This window comes from Patella vulgata, chromosome 6 (assembly GCF_932274485.2).
Source record: "Patella vulgata chromosome 6, xgPatVulg1.2, whole genome shotgun sequence".
NCBI classification, from domain to species: domain Eukaryota; kingdom Metazoa; phylum Mollusca; class Gastropoda; family Patellidae; genus Patella; species Patella vulgata.
The window spans coordinates 40,063,440-40,085,547 of NC_065884.2; the positions used below are offsets into that span (position 1 = coordinate 40,063,440).

General features: G+C 37.0%; 1 protein-coding gene across 2 annotated transcripts in view; it reads left to right on the plus strand.

Annotated features, from left to right (window-relative positions):
* The first annotated feature begins 12,408 nt into the window (after window positions 1-12,408).
* LOC126825425 (zinc finger CCHC domain-containing protein 17) overlaps window positions 12,409-22,108 on the plus strand; it is a 52,493-nt gene continuing 42,793 nt past the window's right edge. Inside the window, exon 1 of one of the 2 annotated variants that reach the window (XM_050555113.1) lies at window positions 12,409-12,667. In XM_050555113.1, the coding sequence (XP_050411070.1) occupies window positions 12,554-12,667 (114 nt within the window). In that variant the 5' untranslated portion in view covers window positions 12,409-12,553. The remainder of the gene's footprint in view (window positions 12,668-22,108) is intronic. The other variant, XM_050555112.2, reaches the window with a different exon arrangement.

Consider the following 22,108-nt stretch of genomic DNA (forward strand, 5'->3'; position numbering starts at 1 on the left):
TGATACTGTGTATTAGTCGTGTTTATATTCTTATGATTTGAATGCAATATTTGTAAACCGCCAGTAGGAATACATTTAAATGTCTCTTACAGATATAGCCAGTGGCTGGAATTTGCACGGTAGGCCAGCGAATGGGAGAGAGAGAGAAATGGGGTTTAACGTCCACTCGACACAAACTAGGTCATTTCGGGACTAACATATGGTTTAATTTTATTTACATAATTCGCTTGCGCGTAGGGGTCTTTAGCAGTGAGAGGACCCGGAGAAAACCCACGAGGTTGGACAGGCGACCCTACTCCTTGCCACGTACAACCGGGGATTCGAAACCACGCCAGTCGACTCAATGATAGACTGTATGATACAGCGCGCGCACGCTAACCATTCAGCCCCCCCCCCCCAGCGAATGGGACTGCGGCCAATAATCAGCGATCAAATCGCTGACATTGGCAAGCTACGTTCCGATGGCATAGAACCTCCTATCAGGAAAGAGGTCATCACTCCCGCAGGTGCAACGTTATAGGTAATGGGCTCCTGTCTTATCTCGAAACACGGAGGGTTGAGAGATTAAGGTTTGTTATCTACAAAGGCCCAAGAACCGAAAATATCCCCCCCCCCGCACCACACACACACACCCACACACACACACACACACACCCGCCCCTTTAACGATGCATACCGTGGGTTTTTATGCCACCCCAGGGATATCATTCCCCATACAAAATTACGTGTCACCACGCCCCTGGCAGAGAGGCCTGTACGCGAGACACAAGAAGCGAGCGTGGCACCGCGTGCATGATGCCTTGCGGAAACAAATTATTGACAAAAAAGTAGGTGTGGCCAAAACATCAATTGGTGCCTTCCTTAGTATATAATAAAGAATCAATATGCCAGGTTCAAGGGTGATCCAACTTAGCACTACCCCTTCGCTAAAATCAATTGTTGTTTTCGTGAGAGTAGAGGCGATCAGTGTGTCAAGTTTCATGATAATCGGTTAAGAATTGCGGCCGTAAAATATCGAAATGAAATTAAATGGGGTTTAACGTCCTACTGTTCTGCTTAGACTGGGCTGATGAAGACGGGCATACGCCATACTATGAGTAAAATATTGCCAGGACAGCGGCACTATATGGCCATTTTTATATATATATTAAACAATGATTATATGTGTTATCTAGAAGTCTATAGTGTTATGTTTTCTCGGTTTATTCCCACGAAGGCGCAGTTATTGACCGTAACGGATTAAACGAGGTCGTTTTCGACGACTTCGCGGGAATCCAGCTCCTAGGGATTAAAATGGATTAAAATTGTAACAATGGTGTTATAGATTGTTATGATAAGAATTTACACTTTCATAATCCCCAATGTAACTAATTAACCAACATTTTAGAATCATTTTTGGCATAAGAAATGAAAACATAACTACACTATAACAAAAATTAATTTAATTTCGCCAAATAAGACACCCTGTCTAAATACTCGACTAAAGTCAATTTCTCTTCCTCGTGTCTTCCTTTTAATTCCTGGAGCTGGCTTTGGATTTGAGCATATTTATATCTCTTCCTTGGTAGTTAATATTTTGTTCTTGTTGGAAAAATGTGATCATTTCAAAAACATTCGGATGGGCTTTTCCAACTATCTTCTTCATTCTTGCATGCCATCCTTCCAGAGTGTTGTTGGTTCAGAATGAACATAAATTCATAAAATCTTTAACGCCCTTAATTGGATCCTAATAGCAACATGCCTGTCTTCAAACGAAAGCCGACAAATCGATATCTGCGCCTTCGTGGGAAGGTTTAATTTTGGTCACGCTCTGTAACTGCGCCTTCGTGGGAATACACCGTTTTCTCGTAATCATTTTTTTAAATACCTTAATTGTCCGTACCTTTCTAACCAGAGTAATTAATTTTAGATTAGGGTAAAAGATAACTCCTACGTGTTAAAATGATTTATATAATTAGTGAATAGTTATTATCATCTAATGATTGATGTTTTGTCATATATATAGTGTAACCAATATATGCATTATACTGTTATAGTCAATATGATACTGTGTATTAGTCGTGTTTATATTCTTATGATTTGAATGCAATATTTGTAAACCGCCAGTAGGAATACATTTAAATGTCTCTTACAGATATAGCCAGTGGCTGGAATTTGCACGGTAGGCCAGCGAATGGGAGAGAGAGAGAAATGGGGTTTAACGTCCACTCGACACAAACTAGGTCATTTCGGGACTAACATATGGTTTAATTTTATTTACATAATTCGCTTGCGCGTAGGGGTCTTTAGCAGTGAGAGGACCCGGAGAAAACCCACGAGGTTGGACAGGCGACCCTACTCCTTGCCACGTACAACCGGGGATTCGAAACCACGCCAGTCGACTCAATGATAGACTGTATGATACAGCGCGCGCACGCTAACCATTCAGCCCCCCCCCCCCCCCAGCGAATGGGACTGCGGCCAATAATCAGCGATCAAATCGCTGACATTGGCAAGCTACGTTCCGATGGCATAGAACCTCCTATCAGGAAAGAGGTCAGTACCCTTTCTGTTTCAGAGAGTACGGCAATCTAGGATTGCCGAAAAAGACAAGTTGCAGATTCAAGAACAAGTACGGCGAATGTTATTCCCCCGAAAAAGTAAAGACACTTTGATAGTACGGTGAAGGCTGTTCATCCGAAAAAGGACAGTTAACAGAAATAAACGCATTGGAGCTGTAAATACTGATATAATATATTTTAAAAGTTTTGTTACATAAAAGTTTGAACACTGAACGAGTCTGTCTTATTCCTACGGTGAAGCTTATCTAATTAATTTTAGCAAACACCGTTAATGACCACTTTTTAGCTGGTCCTTACACCCTTCCGAAGTTCCGTTTACCGGTGGCTCATGATCAGTCAGGAATTGATACCAAGCTCCCCATCAAGGGCGTGGATTTGTCATAACTTTGAGGGGGTGGGGGCGGGCGAACCCTGGAACCTGGAACATTTCATTACCAAACGAAATAAATAATTACGAACAGTTTACTGTACAAGTGTTATTTCGATGAAGGCTGTAACTAGGGGTAATATGATGACAATGTGGAAAAATTGACTACCTACAACAAAGCTGCATACATATTAATTGTTCATGATGTTAAGTGACTCGTCCAAAGGCGTTCGTTCTACGATCAGGACTGTTCTCTTTGAATATCTTGGCGCATGAAGGGGATCATTATGCACCGCACGCGCCATCAAATGGCTCAGTCGGTTTTGCGTCATGGAGTTGCGCAGCCAAGTTTTGATACGGCACAGAGTGCTGAAGGAACTAGCAGGGTTTAGCAGTGTGAAATGAGAAGAGCTTCGACAGAAGGGAACGTCTGCCTCACTTCAGGTGACATAATGCTTCGTGCACAAGTGCAGCAATATTGTCGTTGCTACATTGTTTTCAATTTATAGGCAAGGAATAGAGAAATAAGATGACATTATATTGTATTAATTAATGATTTAGCAAGTTAGTAGGTTCAAACATATTCACATATATGTACTAAAATACTTAAATCAAAATGAGTGAACGAATGACATATTGCTATATAAAAAAGAGTTATAGAATCAAAACATAGCTGGTTCTATATGTCAATAACATGATAACAGATATCTCATGGGAAGTTTCTGCAGTAAATTTCCATTTAACCATATAACAGTGGGTTTCGACGTCATGTGACTTAATTAACCAATAGCTATAATTATTTATATCATATTTGACCAATTAGATAATTGAACGTCCAAAACCCACAGCTACAAAACTATCATACTTGTGAGAATTCGTTAGACAACAGACAGATTCTGGAAGGTAAAAGATGTAACCATTTCTATCAGCAGACTCCCCATATCGAGTCTGGCTGGCTAGGGTTTGAGAATGACTTTAGTATTGTAATCTCTACTATGCTTATATGTATCCAGCTTGATAAATAAAATGTAACCAGCGGCTGCCAGGCATGATACGCCCACATTTTTGAGAGATGGATAGAGAACAAGCTAAAAAGAAAGTGATTTTTCCTACAATCAAGGGCCATAATTCATGAAGTTACAATTCGATATGCGCAAATATCGAAAGGAACCAAGATCTTTGGATTATAAACATGCATTTGAAGTTTCATCAAAATCGGATTAAAATTGTAACCTCTACAGGGTCCACAACCTTGATATACCATATTTTAACACCTTTCGCGTACAAGCGGCGGCCATTTTGTCCGGCAGTTTTGATTGATTTTCAGGAAATTTAAACTCAACCTTTAGGGACCACAAGCTAAAAGAGGCGATTTTTCGTATAATCAGGGGCCATAATTCAGGAAGTTACGATCCGATATGCGACAATATCGAAAGGAACCAACATCTTTAGGTTATAAACATGCATTTCAAGTTTCATCAAAATCGAATTAAAATTACGACCTGTACAGGGTCCACAACCTTGATATACCATATTTTTACACTATTCGCGTTCAAGCGGCGGCCATTTTGTCCGGCCATTTTCACGAAATTCGAACTCAACCTTTATTACGGTGTAACAGTGATATAATCAAACGTTTTTTTTTAAATCGGATAATAATTGTGACCTCCAGAGGGACCACTAGCTAAAAAAAGAAGCGATTTTGCGTACAATCAGGGGCCATAATTCAGGAAGTTACGATCCGATATGCGACAATATCGAAATGAACCAAGATCTTTAGGTTATAAACATGCATTTCAAGTTTCATCAAAATAGAATTAAAATTGTGACCCATACAGGGTCCACAACCTTGATTTACCATATTTTTACACTATTCGCGTACAAACGGCGGCCATTTTGTCCGGCAATTTTGGTCCGATTTTCACGAAATTCGAACTCAACCTCCCTTAGGGGTAACGGGGATATAATAATACGGTTTTTTTTAAATTGGATAAAAATTATGACCTTTATAGGGACCACAAGCTAAAAACGCGATTTTTCGTACAATCAGGGACCATAATTCAGGAAGTTACGTCCGATATGCGCGAATATCAAAAGGATCTGAGATCTTTGGGTTATAAACTTACATTTCAAGTTTCAACAAAATCGGATAAAAATTGTGACCTCTATAGGGTCCACAAGCTAAAAACGTGATTTTTCGTACAAACAGGGGCCATAATCCATGAAGTTTCGATCCGATACATGCCTATATCGAAAGCAGTCGAGATCTTTTGGGGATAAACCTATATTTCAAGTTTCGTCAAAATCGGACAAGAATTGTGACCTGTAAAGAGCCCACAAACAAATTGTGGACGTCCGGACGGACAGGGGCCACGGCAATATACGTCCACATGAAAATGTTGGCGTATAAAAACGAAGTTGCATTGTTATAACTACTGAGAAGACAAACGTCTTAAGAAAACAGAAATAAGTAAATACACAACGTGATGGGGATGGGGGGTGCAACTTCAACTTTTTTTATTTGCATATTACGTCCATTAAGAACATTATACAAAACATACGCATACATCAATATCAGGTATACAAAAATATATTTTACATGGAATAATATATTTTACATGGAATAGTATATTGGAATAACATGATATAATGAAATGAAAATGCATGTACCATTGGGATGATATAATGAAAATATAACAATGAAAGTATAACAATGAAAGTATAACAATGAAATGAAAATATGACGTATACATGTATAATGATCAAATAAACTAGGCAGGTGCCCCCCTTTCCTTAAAAGCATGATATGTATACATTGCTACTGCTTCTTTTGCAAGAAAATCTGGCGGATTAAAAAGAAGCTCAAAGGTTAATTGACAAGATTGTATTAAAGTAGGGTAGATATATTTTAAGCGCAAGTTTTCATATCTGGGACACTGGAACAGAAAATGGAATTCAGCTTCTACGGTAGAAAGAGAACATTGGGTGCATAACCTTTGGTCTGGTGGAATATTCTTGTATCGCCCTCTCTCTATTTCCAGTTTGTGTGAGCTGAGTAAGGCGGATTTAAAGTTTTTATTTTTAACCTGCAGAAGGTAACGAGCGGGGTGATTTATTAAGTTTTTATACAGACCATACGTTCTCAGTTTGGTTCCTGATTTAGTTAGTTCTGCAAAATGATGGTTGAATTTAGTTTGAAGTTTTAGTTTAGTTGCTGAGGGAGAGGGGTTATGAGGGAGATCATAATATTCATATAATTTTGCTATGGATGCTGTCCAAGAATATTTAATGTTATTGTTTGCAATGAGGTTGCTATCGGTAATGAAGGCAGAATGTAAAAGAACACTTTTAGGAAAACTGTCTATACTAGAATTAGTAAGACGTTTATAATAGGAGATCATTCTTTGAAATATGTCAAGGTTAGCTGGGAAAATACCCAATTCTGCTAGACAGCCAATGTTGGATGTTTTTGATGGTTGTGCTAGTATTGATTTGCAGATTTTAATAGTTAGTTTATTATGATTAATTTGGTCCCATTTACTAATTTCAAAAATTTTGCTGTGTACCAAACTAGATCCCCAGATATCGGATGCATATATAGCTATCTGCTTGACAACGGATTGGTATAATTTGATCAGAACATCGGTAGGAAGAAAATCGGTAGTACCAATTTTATTGCACAAACAAAACCATGCACGTCTAGCTTTACTATTAAGTTCGGTGATTGCAGACTTGAACGTAGAGTTATTGGAAAGGCACACCCCTTGATAAACGTATGATTTAACTATTTCAAGATTAATATTGCCAAAATGAAATATGTTCTTTATTTTTCTTTGATTATTTTTGATTATTATGATTTTTGATTTTGTTGGGTTACGGTCAATCTGCCAATCACCGCAAAATTTATTAAGTTGGTCAAGACTAGTTTGTAACCCAGTTTCAGTAGTGGAGAGCATGATAAGGTCATCCGCAACCAGCAGGTGGGAGACATTATTGGATTCTAGTGAGGGAGGATTTGTGTTCGCATTATTAATATAAAACTGTAAATCGTTAATATAGATATTAAATAGTACAGGGCTTAACACACATCCCTGTTTCACACCCATGAAAGAGTTTATTGTATTGGAGATTCCCATGGAAGTTTTCGCAGTATATGAAGTATTTGAGTACATGGATGTAATTAAATCAAATATCGGTCCGTTGATGTTATTTTTTAGTAATTTATAAAAGAGGCCTGTTCTGCAAACAGAGTCAAAGGCTTTTTTAAAGTCCACAAAGGCCATGAACAAATTCTGTTTCTTACACTTAAATTTGTTGATAATCGTTTTGAGTATGAAAATATTATCAACTGTCCGATGATTTTTACGGAACCCGCCCTGTGCCGGGTCAAGTAAATTGTTGTCTTCAAGGTAATTTGTTATTCGATTATTGATAATAGACAGAAAACACTCGCTGAAGCAACTGGACAGGGAAATGCCACGATAGTTATTTAAATCATCCTTACTGCCCTTTTTGTGTAGTGGAACAATATATGATTCCATCCAGGACGCTGGATAGTAACCCGTCGTTAAAATCATATTGAACAATTTTAGGAATTGATCAATCATAATTTCGGAGGAAGATATAAACATTTCATTGAGAATCAAATCAGGCCCATTCGATTTTTTTGTTTTTAGTTTTTTTACAGCTTTTCGAAGTTCATTTGCAGAGAGATTGGCTCATTCAGGTTGGTATTAATAGGCTCTTGTTTAAGTTGTTCAATTTTTTCAAATATTTCAGAGAGTTTGGACTGATCATGTTTTTTTTCAAAAAGTGTGGTAAAATGATTTTCCCACGCGTTAATGGTTATGTTATCACCCCATCTGGTTTGTCTTTAAGAAGGGAATTGACAAGTTTCCAGTATTCACGCGGGTTATTGCTATCAAGATCATCAAGTTTTTCTAATATTGCATTTTTAGCTTGTCGCATTTTGTATTTAGTTGTTTTCTTATAATCTTTATTTCTCTTATAATATATTGACCGCAGTTTAGAGTTGTTTGGATTATTATTTAATTGTTCTAGGGCCATAAGCATATCTCTTTTCAACCTATTGCAATCTCTGTCAAACCATTTATTCTTTTTATTACATTTTTTTACCTTCACAAGTTTTACACATTGTTTTGGGGTTTGGATCAAAGTCTTTCATCAAGAAATTATTGATAGCCAGTTTAGCGCATGGCTTATGTAGTTCTACCTGGAATGCTTGGTCAGATTCTACTTTCCATATAAATTTCAATGGTGATTTTCGTCGGGACGAATGTAGTGCGAGTTATAAATAGACAATTTTTCCCTTAGTTTTGTTCTCCCCTCTTCCTGCATTTTTGGGTTGACTTTTTGGTCTAGAAAAGGAGAAAAGGGATCAAATTTGCAATTTTATAGCAGTTTTGGGTAATACTGATGATATTACAGCGGAGGGATAGGGGGTGTAAAGTGTCTTTCTGAAGAGCAATCATTGTGTCGGAAGTGAGATTTTCACCCCAGTCAACTTCAAATCCGTGTAGCAAAAAATCTAAACGGTCAACCCCCTACAAGTTTATGATGAGGAGATTGCCAAATGTGGTCCCCATTGTGCCTATAAAGATTGGAACCAATATTGCATCATGATTACTGTTTTAAAGTATTTTCGTGTTTGATTTATATTGAATTTATCTCATCTTTTTACAGAATGCATTTATGTTCAAAAATAAAAATGTTCTGTTTAATTCAAAAATCATGTGCTTTTAAATTTCTGTCTGAAATTCCGCAGTTTTCTGATGTATTATAGTGGTTGAAGAATGCCGCACAGCTCATCTGAAAATGCATAGATTTTCATATTCTTTGGCCAGGGAATTGCATATATGTTTGTTTATTAGATAACAACAGATTTGTTTAAACTGCAGAAACATGTGAGGTGTATAGGACTAAGACTAGTAATTATTTCCCCTTATTTCATGATGGACGAATGTAGTGCGAGTTATAAATAGACAATTTTTCCCTTAATTTTATTCTCCCCTCTTCCTGCATTTTTGGGTTGACTTTTTGGTCTAGAATAGGAGAAAAGGGATCAAGTTTGCAATTTTATAGCAGTTTTGGGTAATACTGATGATATTACAGCGGAGGGATAGGGGGTGTAAAGTGTCTTTCTGAAGAGCAATCATTGTGTCGGAAGTGAGATTTTCACCCCAGTCAACTTCAAATCCGTGTAGCAAAAAATCTAAATGGTCAACCCCCTACAAAATTATGATGAGGAGATTGCCAAATGTTGTCCCCATTGTGTCTATAAAGATTGGAACCAACGGAATGTTGAGAAAAAAGCTACAGCCTGTGATGTTACAGCCATTTAACATTGAAGTCAATGGGCAAATAATTGCTAGTCTGAGTCCATATGTTTCCCCATTGACTCCAATGTTAATTCTCGTATCTTAGACCGTCTCTAACTTGTTCCCAAATTTTCGTTGGGTAGAAGCTTTCTACCACAGATGGAGCAACATGTGGCAACCACTTGCCCAAAAGCACGTATGAGGTTCTTCATGAAAAACATGAGAAACACAAGCTGGAAGTAGAGACAAGTAAACATGCAATTTCAGGCCCTACATTTCAACCTAACCAACCTCTCAAATTGTATCCTTCCGCATCAACATTATATGAATATTCACAAAAACCTGGCAGAAAATGTATTTTCAAACCCTTTTCTTCGATTCTACACCAAAAAGTCAACAAAAATCGCCATGCAAAAGGGGGAAAAAGGAAAAGGGAGAGGAAGACTAAAAATAGCTTTGGCCCTTGTTTAGTGTAGGACGGCGTAGGAATATTTGGTGATCTGTGTCCATCATTCTGAACATCTGAGACACGCTACCTGCGGAGAAGTATCTCAGAAACAGTCAATAGCCATCTTATCCATATCACGTGATCTACACATCACAGGTCATGACATTGACGTCAATGGGTCATGAGGTCAACAACACCTTACATTGTATACAATAGGTTTATCTTCAGCATTGTGTCCTTTGCATCCATAAAAACTATATAATTCGTACAGTCCAAACATGTTCTCTCTTCCTCCAATGATTTTTCACAAAAATAACATTTACAACTCATAGAATTGACGTTGTCTTCAATGGCACTATTGACAGCGTCTGCAGCCATCTTGGCACTATTTTGTGCGTCGTCGTGTCTATTTCAGATATAAACAATCAATTCTGTTGATGTTTTTAGCGTTGGGATTGACGAATAGTTAATTTATTTCAGTTCTAAAACAAATATTTTAAACTTTAACGCAAATTTCGAAAATAGCCAAATTCTGGCTGGGATTACTGAGCAAAATGGCCATTCACTGTATATGTGCGAAAAAAAAGCTAGCCACCAATTAATTTTCGTACGTTAGTTACGTACGCTGTGTCCATATGTTGACAAGAAACTAATGTATATATGGCTACAGATCATTAAAGATTTGCCTTTAATGTTAATTGTTGTCTCTTATACCGGCTCTAACTTTTTCCCGAATTTTCGATGGGTAGAACGCTTTCTACCACAGATGGAGCAACATGTGGCAACCTCTTGCCCGAAAGCACGTAATAAATTCACCATGAAAAACTTGAGATACACAAGCTGGAAGTAGAGATAAGTAAGCATGCAATTTTTGACCCTACATTTCAACCTAACCAACCTCTCAACTCTTGTATCCTTCCGCCTCAAAATCACGAATATTCACCAAAACCTGGCAGAAAATGTATTTTTAAAGCCTTTTTTTCGATTCTACTCCAAAAAGTCAACAAAAATCGCCATGCAAAAGGGGGGAAAAGGGAAAGGGAGAGAAAGACTAAAAATAACTTTGGTCCTACATTCGTAGAAATATTTGGTGAGCTGTGTCCATATAATTTCGTTGCAATTTGTTGTAATGTATTGTAATTGATTAATAGCATGAAACATGTTATTGGGTGTTATTTTGGAGTTATTGGGTAATTCGAGATCGACGCAAATTGTTATTTTGTGTTATTTTGGAGTTAGGCTTATTGGGTAATTTGACGCGCCCTACGTTATCATAATCATGATGCATATATTTGAAATGAATTCCGGTAGTCTTTCAAAATAAATACACCTACAGCGCCTTCATCTGGCCTGTGGAGAGATCAAAATAGTTATTCGTTATATTATAATGTATTTTACATTTAAAATAAATTAGTTTTGTTGGAGGATTCGGGGATCTTCGAAGTGAATTCCGATGATTGTAAATGAATTCCGGTGATTAGTCTACCCGACTAGCACTCGGCAAACCTCGGCAGATTCCGGATAAACTGGATGGAAAATAGCCTAGAGACCATGGTCCGATAAGGACGGAAAGGGGCGGGGTTTATGCTTTTTAACCAATCGGATGTGAGAAGTAGTTACATCTGCGGATCCTCGCGGGTTGTTTCAAAACGGTAAGCGTTTTTTTCCATCCACTGGAGCCAGGTGTTATGACGTCATATGTGGATTGTGGGTTAGGATAAGGGTTAGGGTAAGGGCTGTGGCCTGCAGATTTCGTCAGAGTCTCGAGATGTAGACAGGGCTAGCCCTAACCCTAACCCTGGGCCATTCCTAACCCACAATCCACATATGACGTCATAACACCTGGCTCCAGTGGATGGAAAAAAACGCTTACCTTTCAAAACACGTGCTCAAAACACAAATATTAATAAGTAAAAGATTCGAGGTAATTTATCTGATTCTGAATGAAAAAGACCGATATAACATAATATAACTGGCGTGCAATTTAATATAGTTTCACGCCATGGTCCATTTATTGACTCTATTTAAATCGCAATTCTCAGGCACCGAATGTCATATAATAAGTAGTTAATTATACTTATTTATTTATGTTTTGAAACAACCCGCGAGGATCCGCAGATATAACTACTTCTCACATCCGACTGGTTCAAAAGCATAAACCCGGCCCGCCCCTTTCCGTCCCTATCGGACCATGGTCTCTAGGCTATTTTCCATTCAGTTTAATATACCTCCTAGCTTAGATGTAGGGTACTGGAATCTGTTGAGGTTTGCCGAGTGCCCGACTAGATGTTGGTTACTGGAATCTGCTGAGGTTTGCCCAATCTGTTTAACAGAGTATTACGAAAATCTTCTAATAGCTCTGTAAAAGATGACCGCCTTCAACAAATGACGTCATATCACGCGGCGTCAATCATTGGCTCAATGGAGCGTGCATTGTTTACATAAGACGTTACAGATTCGAGCAGACTGGCGCCTTTTACTCATTTTAATACCCATTTACACTAAAATAAGGAATAATTTTTACCTACAAATACTTCAAACGTCTTTATTTATTTTTCTAATACATAAAAAAATGTTTTAGAATTTAATTTGTCGGAGGAAAAAAGTTAATATTTGTGACTCATTAAATTGCATCGATGTCATCCTTTTCAGTGATTGTCGCGGCCTAGCGAATATTCACTGCGGATCAGTGTGAGGTTTGCCGAGTGGTCTATTTGAACGCTCTTCAATGCGAAGATCCTTCTAGTTTGCTAGATGTAAACTAATATATAGTAATATAAGAATTTAATATTAATATTTACTAGATCTTAGGCCTACACGTTTTTCATCTATTAAATTAATGCCAAAACGCGGCTATGAGAGAGGGGATGAAGAACAACATTATGAGAGAAAAAAACATAGAACCAATAACCCAGAAGATATTCCAAATCTACATACAATTTTTAATGGAGAGGTAGGGGGTCATTTCATGTCAACTGGACCAATGGTTGGAAAATGACCCCATCCAAAAAAATTATAAAAAATATATGTTATAGTATATGACCTTAAAGGAGCTAAATCGCTAACATTTTGGACCTAGATATTGACAAAAGTGGGTCGCAACGCATATAATACTGTAATATGAATGTATATAAACTGATTTACATTCAATGGTTTCCGTATTTACTCCAATTTCAAATCAGTTATGTTCGGCGAAATAAGCCAGCAGTCTCAAGCGAGTGCAAATTTCTAGCGTCTGGTTATTCAAGTCTACATACGCCGTTTGATTTGGTGCAATGTGTCTAGCCTCGTCCCTCGAGTCTCTTGATTCAACTGGGGCTGAAGCGCATTATGGTACACGATTCGTGTACCAATGGTAAAATGTTTATTTTGTCTTAAAGGAGCTAAATCGCTAACATTTGGGACCTCGAAATTGACAGAAGTGGGTCGCAACGCATATGATACTGTAATATGAATGTATATAAACTGATTTACATTCAATGGTTTCCGTTTTTACTCTAATTTCAAATCAGTTATGTTCCACGAAATAAGCCAGCAGTATCAATGGAATTCAAATTTCTAGCGTCTGGTTATTCCAGTCTACATACGCTGTTTGATTTGGTGCAATGTGTCTAGCCTCATTCCCCAAGTCTCTTGCTAGAACTGGGGCTAAAACGCATTATGGTACACGATTCGTGTACCAATGGTAAAATGTTTATTTTGTCTTAAATATTGGATATCAGAAGCCCATCTTTTTCCGGTAAGATCACAGCATCAATGTTGATTTAAATTGACAAATAATTCGTGTTTTCAAAGTTGAAGATTTTGGATGATATTGAGTTAGAGACTTAGCTACTTTAAATATTCGATATCAAAAGCCCATCTTTTTCCGGTAAGATCACAACATGAATGTTGATTTAATTTGACAAATAAATCGTGTTTTCAATGTTGATTAAATTTTCAAATTTTTCTCCGGGAGGGTGAGGCCTCCATATACCGCGCGACGATTGATTGGTTGTTTGGAATTCGGGTCAGCCAGGTAGGCTATATTGGACCAAATTGAAGTTGCTGTATTCACAGACTGGAATAACAGGAAAACGCGTTTGTGGCAGTTACATTTTCAAAATTTTCTCCCAACGGTCCCGTCTTCGTTGACTGTAAACGATTGATTGGAATTCGGGTCAGCCACCTTAATAAGGCTATAATATATATTCGACCACTTTAAAGTTGCTTTGTTCACCGGCTGAAATAGCAGGAAAACGCGTTTGCGACAGTTAAATTTTCAAAATTTTCTCCTAACGGTCCCGTCTTCGAGGACTGTAAACGATTGATTGGAATTCGAGTCAGCCACCTTAATTAGGCTATATTAGACCGCTTGAAGTTGCTTTGTTCACTGGCTGAAATATCGGGAAAACGCGTTTGCGGCAGTTAAATTTTCAAAATTTACTCCTAACGGTCCCGTCTTCGAGGACTGTAAACGATTGATTGGAATTCCGAGTCAGCCACCTTAATTAGGCTATATTAGACCACTTTGAAGTTGCTTTGTTCAACGGCTGCAAAAGCAGGAAAACGTGTTTGCAGCCGTCAAATATTCCAAAATTGTCTTTGGGGGAGGGGGGTTATACAAGGTCGCTGCTGTCTGTAAACCCGAAATGTTTTTGGGCATTTCGGGTTTTGCCCCCCTAACTGTCATCGAGCCCCTACGCCTATGATGATATTGAGTTAGAGACTTAGCTCCTTTAAACTAAGAAATCCGAAATTTTACCTCTCTAGGTTGGAAACTCGCTATGATATGGCCATTTGAAATTAGGGTACTAAAACAGATCATAAATTCAGTAATTTTTTTCAGGTTTTCAGATATGCTTTAAACTCACATTTCTAGTAATAGTAGTAGGACCCTCTAACTTTGTAATCTAAGACAACTTTTGGTGAAGATTATGAATTTAGCATCATACTCATTATCCAATGCATACTGTTCGCGCCACCAGGTGGCAAAATGCGGAACAAATGAATTATTCACTTTTATTTTCAGGATTTCCACAGCCTCTGGCAAAATCACTATTGTATACATAAACTGCAAAATTGGCATAGTTAATGTCAGTTTGTCTTATATCAATTTACAAAAGATTCTAAGTTGATGGGATATATATACTTTTCTAAATATTCAGTCTCGAAATTCAATGCACACTGAAAACATACAAAATATACCCATTTTCACCTTCAATTTTGGCAATGTGGGACAGAGGTTAAAATTCTGAAAAAGTTTTAGAATGAAACTTCAATTACCCTACTATAACATACATTAAAGTCTATCTTGGGTATTTGATGGCTTATATTTTTAATTGGCACTTGAAATATGTGCTGTGATAAAGTTTTAATGGCTGTTATCCAAATTGTTGACTTTCACGTTTATTTTAAAATGACTTCTAAATGACCTATACTCCTCAAACAAGTTTATTTAAAGTGATGTTTTACGTAGATTACAAATATGTAATCATTTTGGATGTACATTGTATTATTCTAATTTTATTTTGCCTCCAAAATAAGAACAAAATGGTTAATACGCTTCACGAATTAGAATAATGGGTTTTGATGATCAGATTGAAAGTATTTCTGAAAAACTTAGACCCCTCATATTTGTCATTTTAGATCAACTCTTAACAAACGAATTAGAATAATGGGTTTTGATGATCAGATTGAAAGTATTTCTGAAAAACTTAGACCCCTCATATTTGTCATTTTAGATCAACTCTTAACAAAGAATAAGAATAAGGACTCTTTTAGGATCCAGGGAGTATCGGTTCGTTTTAGTTTTGCCTTAAAACAGGTCAAAGGTTTTTTGTCTGCTCAGAAAGTTTGAGTACGGCCTTATGTACTTTCACTATCTCAAGACACATCAAAACTACAGGCCGCAATACTTAACGCATCGTCTTGAAACTATGTATACTAGTTTTTCCTTAGACCATAAGGATGTTCCCTATTGTTTTTGGTGCGTGCCAGACCCCAGAGGCAGAGAGCCACGCTCAATTTTTGCATGTGTCAGTTTGTCGCGTACAATCCAAGATTCTAAATGGATTGTCTTGAAGTTCCTTATACCCTAAGAATGATCGCTATTGTTTTTTGTGTGACCAACCCCCAGGGGCAGAGCCACGCTATTTTTTCTTTGTGTGTCTATGTGTTTTGATCATCTTGAAAACTTTTCATACTTACTCCTTATACCTTTAGAATGACTGCTCTTAGTTTTGGTGCATGCCCGACCCCCAGGGGCATAGCAACGCCCATTTTCTTTTTGTTTATCGCCTGGGGGCCGCAATTCTGAATGGACCATCCTGGTGCGTAACAGGTGTCGGGCATGCACCAAAAGTTTAAAATTGCAGCCTGTGGACGATAACACTAAAATCTGATTTTGCTGTGCCCCTGGGGGTAGGGCGGGCATACACCAAAAGTCATAACAGTCATCCTTTGGGTATAAGGAATATATATGAATAGTTTTCAAGACAATCCATTAAGAATTACGGCCTGTAGGGCAAAAAAAAACCCACACAGACACACAAAGAAAACATGGGTGTGGCTCTGCTGACCCGGGTTGGGCAAGAACCAAAAACAATAGGAAACATCCTTAGGGTATAACTATAAGGAATAAGTATGCAGTTTCAAGACCATGCGTTAAGAATTGCGACCTGTAGTTTTCAAGTGTTCAGTGATAGTGTAACAACACTACTGTACATGTACTTCAACTTTCTGAGCAGACAAAACAAGTTTTCCCCTGTGTTGGAAAGCAAAATTAAATTGAAACGATACTCCCTGTAGCCAAATGAGTCTATATTCTTATTCTACAATATACGTTGCTCTAAAATGACAAACATGAGGAGCCTAAGTCTTTCAGAAGTAATTTTAATCTGATTGTCAAAGCCCTATTTTACAATTTGGGAAGAGGAATAACATTTTTATACGCCCACACTGAAATGTGGTCGTATATTGTTGTCGACCCCGCAGGCATCGATATTTCCGCGCACATGCGCAGGCAGGTTTGCTTGAAAAAAATTTTTTGCAGGCACATTTTTAAAGATGTAGTCACGCCGCCCGGCACTATTTTTTGCCGCCCAGCACAAAGAAAAAAATCGAAAAAGGCCCAGTCGTATTTAAACCCCTTCGTCCTTCTCTGTACACAAACTCGGCGCGCGCAATTTACCACGGCAATTAAATGGCAAAGCCATGGTAAAAGCCGACGTACGCAAACCATGTCTGTCACGGCATAATTTATTTTTGTGTGCCGTAGTAGACCCTATCATCCCAAATTAGTTTAAAGAAAGATGTATTGGTATTTTGTTTATTTATACTTAGAAGATGTGTAGGCCTAGGTCTATTCATTTTACAATTATTCTACGGTCTTTTTATTTGTTTATTTGCCGTAAATAGGTCACCCAGACCAATTTACGGCACTCCAATGTTAAAGGTTTGAATGTCGTAATTGTCCAAAACGTGCCTGCAAATTTTCACGATGATCTTATTTTATTTCTTACCTGTGTTGACCGTGGATTTGCTACGGCCCGAGAGTAGGACTAGGAGGACAATGAGAGCTTTCTCAGTTTCTGCCTGACCTGATTCTCATTCCACCGTAATAATAATAATATTCGTGAGACACGTACAACAACTTTACAAACCAGTCAAAATAATACAACGTGTTTTAATTATCAATATCTACCTTTTGTCATAATTCGTTGTGCTCAAATAAAACACAAACACCAATTTAAGAATTGTTTTAATTTTTAATCTCAAAGTAATAAAGTAATATTTGAAAAAACCCCAACAAAACAACAAATACCGAAAGGTCCTCAACTTATCTATCCAGAGAAACAGAGTGGGGTGGGACAATTTTATGCTCGGTCGGGTGGTGTCAAAAAATTTTTAGATCCCTGTATCATTGATGAAAATTAAGTGAATTTGGTAAAATTTGAATATATAAATGGAAATTTGATTTGCACTGAACCAAATACAAAAGGAAGCAGATGCTCTGAAAATACACCAAGAAAGGTTTAATTTTCATAAAAGACCACGCCCCCCCTCCCAAATATTTTTTGGTCTCGCTTCGCTCGCCCAATATATTTTAACACCACTCACCAAATCCTTGCTACATCCCTGTGTTTCAGTATGACCCTGCAGGCACATTTTCAAGTGTGTGCGCAGGCACACTCAACTTTTATAGAGCCCTGCGCCCCCGTCCGTCCGTCCGGCGTCCACAATTGCTTGTGGACGCTCTAGAGGCTAAAGTTAATATCCGATTGACTTTAAATTCATATACAGTGTTTAAGGCCATGAGACGAAGAAGCCTATTGATTTTCAGCGATTTCCGATAATTACTGCCAGAGTTAGGGCCCTTGATCACTTAAAGAAATCTTGTGGACGCTCTAGAGGCCAAAGTTAATATCCGATTGACTTTAAATTTATACACAGTGTTTAAGGTCATGAGGCGAAGAACCCTATTGATTTTCAGCGATTTCCGATAATAACTGCCAGAGTTATGGCCCTTGATCACTTTGAAAAATCTTGTGGACGCTCTAAAGGTCAAAGTTAATATCCGATTGACATTAAATTTATACACAGTGTTTAAGGTCATGAAACGAAGAAGCCTATTGATTTTCAACGATTTTCGATAATTACTGCCAGAGTTATGGCCCTTGATCACTTCAAAAAATCTTGTGGACGCTCTAGAGGGTAAAGTTAATATCCGATTGACTTTAAATTTATACACAGTGTTTAAGGTCATGAGGCGAAGAACCCTTTTGATTTTCAGCGATTTCTGATAATAACTGCCAGAGTTATGACCCTTGATCACTTCAGAACATCTTGTGGACGCTCTAGAGGGTAAAGTTAATATCCGATTGACTTTAAATTTATACACAGTGTTTAAGGTCATGAGGCGAAGAACCCTATTGATTTTCAGCGATTTCCGATAATAACTGCCAGAGTTATGGCCCTTGATCACTTCAAAAAATCGTGTGGATGCTCTAGGGGCTAAAGTTAATATCCGATTGACTTTAAATTTATACACAGTGTTTAAGGTCTTGAGACGAACAAGTATATTAATTTTCAATGAATCTTTATGACTTGAACAGCTAAATCCATAATGTTAAAAGTTTCGTATACTAAACGTTAGCATGGGGTAGAACTTTATAAAAACCTAACAAATTCTAATGGTTTTCTGATAATTACTTAATGAGTTGTTACTCTTAATCAGATTTTAATGTATTATAAATGTTTCATTACCGAAAAAAGTAAAAATATGCGACAACTCTTGTTGACTGCCCGGACGATATAACTGCTGTGGGCGTATGTTTCGTTGCTTGGCAACCTATCTTTTTCTAATTTGGGAGGCAAAATAAATTTAGAACGGTATGAAGTAGATGCAAATTATTACATATTCGTGATCTAGGCAATAAGGTTCTATAAATAGACACGTTTGACGGGTATAGGTCATTTAGAAGTTATTTTAAAATCAACAATTTTGATAATAGCCATTAAAACTCCACCACTGCACAGATTTCAAGTTCAAATTAAAAATATAAGACCCCAAATACACAAGATGGACTTTAATGTGTGTTATAATAGGGTAAATGAAGTTTCATTTTCAACCAGTTTCAAAATTTTAACCTCTGTCCCACATGGCCAAAATTGAAGGAGAAAATGGGTAAATTTTCCATGTGAATGAATTTTGAGGCTGAATATTTTGAAAAGTATATATTCAATTGACTCAGAATCTTTTGTAAATTGATAAAGTACCAACTGACATTAACTATGCCAATTTTGGAGGTTATGTATACAACAGTGACTTAGCCAGAGACTGTGGAAATCGTGAAAAAAAAAGTGAATAGTTCATTTGTTCCGCATTTTGCCACCTGGTGGCCTAAAAAGTTTGAATCGTACAATAAATGTGATGCTAAATTCGTAATCTACACAAAAAGTTGTCTTAGATTTCAAAGTTAAACAGTTATACTCCAATTACAAATGTGAGTTTAAAGCAATTGAAAACCTGAGAAAAACTTTTCAATTTATAGTCCGTTCCAATACCCTAATTTCAAATGGCCATCTCTCAGTGATTTTTTTATCTAGAGAGGTAAAATTTTCAGATTTGTTAGGTAAAAGACTATATACTATAACAAATATTTTTTATAATTTTTTGGGAAGGGGTCATGTTCCCAACTTTCCGAAATTTGGTCCAGTTGACATGAAATGACCCTAGGAAGAAAGAACGTCACTACTAAACTAAAACTAAAACTAAATCCCTTTATTAAGGATTTAGTGTAGTTTACGGTAGTTAGGCCTAGTTGGCAGTTAGTTTACCCCTCCCTTAGAAAAAAATTCTGTAGAGCAGTGGTTCTCAACCTTTTTTCGCCAACGGCACACCTTGGAACACATGAAAAAATAGCAGCACACCTGGCTAAATATGAAAAATATTTGAATTATGCAAAATAAAAACATGGCAAATCATAGACGACATACAACCGTAGACAGAGACTAGACACATAGAATGACTCAAACTAAATAAAGAAAAAACACAGCTATAAACTTATTTTATTGTAGTGTTTTGAATTTCATCAGTCCAATAGCTGGCTTCTTTAGTGAGAAATTTTCTTAGTAACTTAGTGTGCTGTTTAAAATTTTGCGGCAGACTTAGGAAGATCTCACGGCACACTACTGTAGTTTACCTTTTTTTTTTTTTAAAGGAAAAAGGAATGATGTAGAGGTGGGGGGTGGGCAGGGGTATAATAATCCCATTTAAAATTTAGTGCTGGGGAATTTTTATACATCCACATGAACATACGGGTCCAATTGTCATATTCCACAGGCCCAACATTCTCCTGAACATCCCCCGCCAAGTTACACCATCTGCCAATAAAAATAAAGATACGATCAAACGTAATTCGATACCTACTTTTCCGCTTAAAATCATAACCAGTTTATAGCTACCTTTTTAACTAGATAATTTATTAAGGTCCATGACCATATTTTAGACGGTTTGGTCCATGTCTTTGGTTTTGACGCTTATAACTGGAGTATGAAATTGAAAAGGTTTGTCGTGTCTGAGACACCCGGTTTAAAAACTACATGTGTTTTGTGTTTTCATTGACTGAGAGCCCATGTCCAGCTTATTTGAATATTTCCTTAAATTGTTATTATTGAACTTTGAGTTTTAACTTTGACGATTTTGTTTGTTTAGCCTACTTGGAACCGGAATGCAGATTGGATTGATGTAATTAAACTTATGATAAAATGCCTGTAAAATCTATAAATTCATATGATTTATTTACCCCTGTAACTGAGCCAATGTTTCATGTTATGTCAAATGTTAACGAGTTACCTGTTAATTATACTTTACCTGTTAGTATAATCGTAGTACATCTGTTAATACTTACCTGTCACATCTTCTTTAATTTATGTTTCATTTGAGAATGATAATTATTTTACCTGTTAGCTCCTCAAATGAATTACCTGTTTATACCACATCCTTTGACTTACCAGCTGATTCTTACTCTAGGCCTATAGCACAAAATGTGGAATTTCCAGTTAATTCATCCAGTGTATCTCCTAATGTTAAACCAGTTACATGCAGTTCCTTATATATGCCTAGTCAGAACAATATTGATATTAGCTTACCTTCTAGACATTATGGAATTGGAATGCCTGTTAATTTAAGTAGTAATAATTGGTTGCTGAAGGTCAAAGTGTTAATACTTTACCTGGTATTAAGTCACACTTGTCAAATAATTTACAATTTAATAGTTCTCTGATTGCTCATGTGTTGCCTCCTGAGACTTATAGAATGCCCTTTGTTTCACAGGCGCCAGAATTAATTTATCCTAATGCATATAATTACCATGTAGAATAATAACATGTTGTATAATCAAGAACCATTTGCACCAAGACAGTTTGTTCCTCCTGTCAGATGTAGTTCATATCCCACTTTTAATTCTAGTCCACAAAGTGTAAACAATGATACTATTTTACAGAAACTGTGTCAGGTTACTTCAACTTTAAAATATGTGTCATTTATTAGTCAGACATTTTAATTTCACCTATCGATATATCGATGATGTTCTATCACTGAATAATCCCAAATTTAGTGATTATGTAGAATTCATATATCCTGATGAGCTCGAAATTAAAAACACTACTGACTTTGACTTTCCGATTGTTAACTTTCCATTTATTAGTAGTAACATTCCAATATCACCAGCTTATGGAGTGTTTGTGTCTCAGCTAATTCGTTACGCGAGAGCTTGTTCCTTTTATTCTGATTTTTTAAGTAGATCAAGGCATTTGTCATCAAAGCTTCAACTACAGGGATACTTGTGAACTAAACTTATTAAAACCTTTAAAAAGTTTTATGGCCGTCATATTGACTTGATTGGTAAAT